At 41.2% G+C, this 7536-nt stretch overlaps 1 protein-coding gene across 1 annotated transcript; it reads right to left on the bottom strand.

The window, feature by feature from the left end:
- Positions 1 to 5185: 5185 nt before the first annotated feature.
- LOC113770293 (putative disease resistance protein RGA1) lies at positions 5186 to 6457 on the bottom strand. The gene has a single exon (XM_027314714.1). The coding sequence runs from the start codon at positions 6455 to 6457 to the stop codon at positions 5186 to 5188; it is 1272 nt and encodes a 423-aa protein (XP_027170515.1).
- Between the last annotated feature and the right edge of the window lie 1079 nt (positions 6458 to 7536).

Raw genomic sequence — 7536 nt, 5'->3', positions numbered from 1 at the left:
AATACTCCAGCAAGTCAATTAGACGCCACCAACAGCAATACGCAATGGAAGTGGCACAGTAGCCTTCCAATTCAACAAACAAATGAAGAAAATACCCAACCAAAGGCACTTCAAGGGACGCAAGACAGAAATCAGCAAAGTAGAACTCAAGTGATACCAAAAATAACCTCGACAAAGCAGTGAATTCAACCAATTTGAATACGTAGAATACGGTCAGAAATGCCTCCCAAAGATCAACCGAGAGCGACAAAAAATTGCCCACCCAAAATCTGTCCAAATGGTTCCAATTGGATAAGAAATTACACAACTCAACCAACCGAAATTAGCAAATGAGACAAGAAACCGTCAAAACCAGCAATAGTAGTTCAAATTTTGGACTACAACTAAATCAAAACGCTTGGCAGTTTTCGATCAAGTAGCCCACCAACTAGAACCAAGTGGCAACAAATGTAGTTATAATACCCCAACCAGTACCACTGGTGCATCCCACAGATAATGAAGCAACATAAACGGCCACCCCAATCCAGAAAATGGAAACTTCAGGCACCTAAGGACTAGGCGAAAGTCTCAACAAAGCAGCTATTACAAACAATAAGCAGTGGTGGTCCGAATGTTAGTCAATGCAGAAATCATGCAACTCAAAATCTCGGCAAGTGCTCCAATGAGCTTAGCAATTGAAATCACAAAACCGAATACTCCCCAAACAAGGTACTTAGAGTCAACCAATGGCAATACTAATTCAACAAACCAACCCAGAAAATTACTCAACTGAGGGTGCAATAGGGGTCTCCGAACACAGCTCCAAACACCAACAATTGAATAAATAGAAACTAAACAGCCCAAAAATCAATTAAGTAGATAAACACATAAAAACTTCACTCAAAAACAAAAACTAAAAACATGGAAACAATGAAATTTTCCCCAAATTACTTCAGATTCCACCCCAAAATTGGACAAATAGTGTCAACCAACCACAGATGATATCACAGCACTCAAATCAACCACAAAAATGTCTGGCCTCAGCTAACAATTCAAAAATCTGTCCTCAGCTAATTAGAACTAATAATCTGGCCTCAGCTAATTAGTGACAGTAAATGAGAGAGAGATATCACCGGAGAAAAATTTTTCAGCTCATTTGACAGGTTGAGGAGGGACGCGCGTGGCCTGCGATGGTGGTCTTTGAGATCGCGCGCAATGACTGCTGGAGCTCGCGCGCTTGGTTGCTGGAGATGCGCGCGCCTGGCGTCGTGCTGCTGCTGTGCGGTGGGGAGTGGCGCGCGAGCTGGTGGACTGTGCGGGGGATGCGCGGCTGGAGCTCTGGCTGAGCTCGCACGGGCGCTGGGCTGCGTCGCGCGCAGGGGCGAGGTCGCGCGAGGCTGGTGGCGTGCGGCGCTGCAAGTGGCGGCGCGCAGCTGGGCAGCAGGCGTGGTGGGCGGCGCTGCAAGTGGCGGCGTGGAGGGCGGCGCTCCGGGCTGAAACTTGGTGGACGGCGGCGGGCAAGGAGAAAAGAAGAAAGAAGAAGAAGAAGAAAAAGAAAGAAAAGGAAGAAGAAAGAAGAAAGAAAGAAAAAAAAGAAAGGAAGAAAAGAAGAAGTAGGTCTACGGAAGTTTTTTTTTTTTTTTTTTTAATAATAAGGGCAATTTCGTCTTTTCGCCCTTTTTTTTTTTTTTTTTTTTTTTTTTGCTTGAACGTGACCACCTGGCGTGGGTACGCTCAACTGCTATGAAGCCCGCAGAACCTGAACGAAAATTTCTTTCCCTCAGGCGTGACCATCTGGCGTGGGCACGTCTAACTACTATGGAGGTCGCAGAACCTGAGCGAAAAGTTCTTTCCTTCAGGCGTGACCGCCTGGCGTGGGCACGCCTAACTGCTAATTCCCCTGCCACCAAACATCAAACCATTACTTGACACTAACACTTAACTAAAACTTCAAAAATGCATGAAAACTGAAACAAATAGTTTTGGGTTGCCTCCCAAGTAGCGCCTTTCTTTAATGTCTTTGGCTAGACATGCTATGCTTTGCTCATGGAGGATAAAATCTTGTGGCTCGTTTCAGTGTTTCATCTTCTATGTGATCCTGATAGCCCTCGTAAATAGAGTAATTCTTGAGCACACGAGCTACGGTCTTCCATGAACCAGTAGATTGCGCCGAACAACCAAGTAATGACCTTAAATCTTCATTCACTCCTCCATCACAAGCACCTACTGGTTTGAGATATTTTGCCATCGTGACTCTTAACTTGTTCCTGTCATGAAACAAAAAATTTTCTGGTATAATAAAATCAATCTCACTAACAGAAATTAAAGAATAAGAGTCAGGAAAATATTGATCAAGAAATGGAGGAGATGTCACCGCATTTGGAGATTGTTCACTGGATTCATTCACTTGAACCATTTGATGTTGGGGTCTCAATTCTTGCGCTTCAACTTTCTTTTCAACTGCATCTTTAGATTCTTCTTCTTGAGACCCTTGCAATACCATGTCCTTTGTCAGAATAATTGCACTCTCATCTTCCTCATGGTCGATAATAGTCGGTGAGGACAATTCTTCATAAACTGACATGGATGACGGTTCTTGAGACTCTAGCTGTTGAAAATCTAGTGGCCCTGTTGTATAATTATAACTGGAGTTATCCCACCATCCTTGATCATACCCGTTTGGATTAGGGTTATATCACGTTTGAGACCATGGTGAAAAATCTCCATAATTATTGAGTGGGACACTCAGATTATCTTGATATTCGGGGCACATACTGGTTGAATGATCCCTGGCATAACAAATTTTACAGGTTGCAGCAGCCATTCTTTCTCTAATAGAGTTTACTGCCTCTTTATATGCAAACTTAGCAAAAAAACTAGTCTCATCGCCTTCCCCGGAAACAAAATCCAGTCTATCACCAAAATACGGAGTGTTAGAAGCCATAAACTATATAATAATAAAAAAAATAAGAGAAAAATAAATAAACAAAAATAAAAACAAGATGAACTCAAAAAGAAACAAATTAATCTGGCACCAGTCCCCGGCAACGGCGCCAAAAATTGGCAGGCGTCAAACCTGTGCAATAATAAATACCTGCTTAAATAAAATACAAATTCTGTATATAGCGGTAAGCAGGGTCGAATCCACAGGGACTGGGGATAATTTAATTTCTTTTCAAGTTCCAGATATGGGGGGTTTTTGAAAATGATAGTAACTAAATTACTTGGAATAAATTAAAATAAAATAAAATAACTACAACTCAAATAACTAATTATCACAATAAAAATAATAATGGACGAACTCTAGCCAAGAGACAACTTCGGAGATGGTTCACTTAATTTGATCACAGATGCAAGGATTATTCCAGTTACTATCTGATAAATTAGTTATAGTTGTCATACACGCGATAAACAACCAACTCTTCCTCAATTTGTCGATAGCCAAGGTACGACCGTTGACTATTTCTCTAATCAGGAAATAACCCTAGGTACGACCATAGAAGTTCAATTCCCTAATTGCATGAATAATTAGAAGAGCCTAATTCTAACCAATCAACACGCTACGAGGGTCTCTTTAAGTTAGCCTGCCTATCTCCCTGACACAAACCCAATCATGCCAGTTGCCACCAGTTTAGAATAATTAAACAATTACGGATTTAACTACCCTAATTGGCTTCAGGTTATTGAATTAATCTAGAATCCGGGCCCTGGATAATCGAATAATAAAACAACCATATGAACATAAAGCAGAAGATAGACAAATACCAGTGAATAATGGGAATAAATAAAAACTAATTCGATCTCACAAATTTAGTAGAACCAAATCCTCCGTTGTTCTTGACTAGACAAACTTAGCCACGCCTCATGAGAAAATCTTCAAGTAATTCCACTGAGGTCCAGGCCATCAAAAAAACTAAGAAAGAAAAGAAAACTAAACTATGCTAAAAAGCTCTAAACTAAAACTATTGATTGATTGATAAGAGTTCTCTGTATGTTTGTCTCCTCTTTAAAGCCAACAATGACTAAAGCTTCTTATCCCTGTGGTCCCCTGCTGAAATTGAGAATCAACCCAAAAGTGGGACTCTATCGAATTCCTTGCTTTTAGTTTCCTATTGCCCGTAGGACTCCAATCTCCTAATCAGCAAAGGAAATGCAATCTCTTTGTAGTACCATGTGGGCCCGATTGTTTGAAATCCCAATTATCTCCAAAAAGTCCCTCATTTTTGTAGTTTTCTGTTTCACTTCCTGAAATTGAGTCAAATACCAAATATAAGTAAATATTAATAATTAAAACAATATTTGGCAAGGATAAAGGGGAAAATTAACAATAAAATAACCAACAATTAACACCCTATCAAATCCTTTCAGGAAGGCTCGAAAGCTTATAACAAAAAGTGATATCCAGAGTTTCCAAATAATATAGATCACATACAGCTTTTGGTAGTGTCACGAAAGGATTAACACTTAAGTCCAAGTACCGAAGATGAATCAACCTTCCGATCTCGGCTGGGATTTCAGCTAGCCCACAATCGCTGAAAGTCAGAGTCCTCACGCACTTCAACCTGCAGAATAGATTTTGGGGAACTACTCTTCCAATTTCAGAAAAAGTTAAAAAGCTCCTGAGCCGTCCAAAATCAACGACTCGAGAACTAAACATCTCCTCAGTGCCTTCCAAAATTGTTAAATGACGTGGTCTTTCACTAGATGAATTTCTTCCAATTCCATCAAGTGCATGACATTCATTTTTTGTGAGAAATTGTGCAAAATCATGCACTATGTCATGCATCTTGCACTGCTCATATTCACGAAACTCATAGTAATATTCAACATTTTGTATTTCTTGAAAAAAGGAACGCATTGCCAAATTGTTGAAGTACTCACGGCCCACTAGCTCCATGTCAAACCTCTTTTAATAGTGAGTTGCCCTTTGTTAAGGAAAAATGTTGTAGGGGATAGAGGGCATACATACAGCCAAACCAACACACAGACTGAAAACACCTCCTCTAAGCTTTTCCGATGCAACATCAACTATGCTAGTAAACAAGTTTGATTAAATCAACAAAAAAAATGAATCAAGGTCAGCGAAAATACTTAAACATGAATTCCATACCTTTTAAAGCTAATATTCTAGTATTAGGATTCATAAGTGCTGAATCAGCAGTAATTGGCCTCCTCAAAGGTTGCATTGGCATATTCATATCAATAATTACAACAGAGTTTTGTGGCGAAGTCTCCCGTATGCATATATATTTATCAGATTCCATGGTGACGTTGGTAAATCAAGGGACTTCTGCCACTGCTGTACGGTATCTTTGAACCGTAACAAGCTTCCCATAGTCTTTGCAGCAAGTGGTAACCCGTTGCACTTTTCTGCAATTTTCTGCCCAATAATTTCCACCTTCTTGCACAAGTCCCCTGATCTTCCACCAAATGCTATCCTTTGCATTATTAGCCAACAATCGGAGTCAGAGATCAGGCTCAGGTGGTGAGTATCAGTCGATCCCACCACTGTGGCCACTCTATGACTCCTTGTTGTCACCAAGATTACACTTCTGGGAGCCCCGTCCTTGAGAGAGTATTGGAAAGGTTTCCACTTTGAGTCGTCCTCTGTCCATACATCATCTAGGAATCTCTTACAGGAAAAAGTTTCTTTTATACGTCGGATCAACCGATCCAACTCTGCATCATGAGAACTTTTTCCAGCATTCTCAAGGATAGCTTTCGCGACCGTTTTCCGGGCGAAAGGATCTGATACGCAGACCCAATTTCTAAGTTCAAAGTGGTTCTTCACTTCATCATTATTGAAGAGCAGCTGGGCAAGTGTGGTCTTTCCGCTACCCCCGACCCCTACTACAGAGATAACTTGAACCCCATCTCTTCCTTGACTAGTACTCTTAGACAAAACTTGGTCAAGTAAAGCATCCTTATCAGATTCTCGACCATAGATCTCTGATTCGTCGATGATTGAGGTAGTCATAATTCGCTGAAAATCTTGAGAATCAGGAATCCCCGAACTTGAAATAAATTCGAACTGGCATGCTTTTTCGAAAGTTAATTCTAGCTCTTCATTTATTTTCTTTAATTTCGAAGCAATATCACTACGCACAGGAAGTTGTTTGAGACAAGAACAAAGGGATGGGATAAAGGAACGAACCTTGTTCCCCAATGTTGGCTGCATTCTGGCATTCCGATAAGTTCCCTCATTTTCTGGTTTCAGAATCTTGACGTTCCACTCGTCCAGTACATCATCCATCTCATATGTTATGTCTTCAAGCTCTTCTAGCCACTTTCCGACAGGTCTCTCCTTCACCCTTCGTCTCTCTGCATCATGCAGCACTTCTTGAATCGTTTCCAAGCTTTTTTTGATATTTGCCACCTCTTCTTCAACCCCCATCACCAGGTTAACCTTCTCCCCAAGCTGCTTCACGACAACATCACCCAATACATCTATTACCTTTGGAACAAGCAATTCAGCCATTTCTTTGTTTTTGTACAAGGAGCATTGGAAATAAAATGTGGCGAAGATAGATATTTGGAAAGGATATTTGGTTGCAAATAGAAGGTTGATACAAAGGCGGACAACCAGATTGGTTACTTGGGACAACTCCTACTACATTGTTATATACTTGTTTTCTTGGTAGTATGGTTCGCCAAATCGGCCGAGTCCGAGTTGACTCGGCCGAGTCAGAGTTGACTCGGCCGAGTCATAACCGGAACGGGACTCACCGGTACGATACCGACACCCGCATCGCCGGTACACCGAAATCCGAGTTGACTTAGATTAACTCGGTCGATATTTATCGAGTCAACTCAAATCAATAAGAAATCAGTAAAACTTACCGAGTTTGGCCGAGTCAACCCGCGAGTCAGACAACAAAATCACCCACATGATTTCTTCTTTCTCCCACCGATTGCCATCCTCATTCCATCACTTCTGCTAGTGCAACCCATCATAATTAGTTGAGGTTTCTTGAGGGCTGTGATTGTAAGACCCGTAATTTCGTTGGGATTGATCCTAATCTTCAGATTGGGAGTACGAACAAGAAGAATTGGAGCAAATTTGGAAGTAAGATGAATCTGTAAAAATTTTGTGGGATTCGGGGTTTTGGAGATTTTTGTGGGTGGTGGTAAACTGGTAATGGTGGTGGAGCTTGAGAAGAGAGAGACAGAGAAGAAATAAAGGGGGGGAAGGCGGTGGAAAGATGAATCTGTAAAAATTTTGTGGGATTCGGGGTTTTAGAGATTTTTGTGGGTGGTGGTAAACTGGTAATGGTGGTGGAGCTTGAGAAGAGAGAGACAGAGAAATAAAGGGGGGAAGGCAGTGGAATGGAAGGACGTTTTCTAGGGATTATGGGAGGCAGCGTGGGTTGTTGTGTATGTGGGAATGTGACGGGATGGAATGGAGTGAGGAGAGAGAGAGAGACAAACACCCAACAAAAAAAAAAGAAAAAAGAAAAAATTACAGCTAAATCACAGCTCAAAGGCCACCAGATTCTATCTCACTTCCTTTCCAACTTTCTCTCTAACCCGAACAAACATTTCTTGATCAAAGGGGGA

This window comes from Coffea eugenioides, chromosome 5 (assembly GCF_003713205.1).
Source record: "Coffea eugenioides isolate CCC68of chromosome 5, Ceug_1.0, whole genome shotgun sequence".
Lineage (NCBI taxonomy): Eukaryota > Viridiplantae > Streptophyta > Magnoliopsida > Gentianales > Rubiaceae > Coffea > Coffea eugenioides.
This window is presented reverse-complemented; position numbering and strand designations above follow the sequence as displayed.

What these genes read in the sequence shown, in the direction of transcription:
- LOC113770293 (XM_027314714.1), bottom strand. Translation starts at nt 6,457, where the DNA reads ATGGCTGAATTGCTTGTTCCAAAGGTAATAGATGTATTGGGTGATGTT.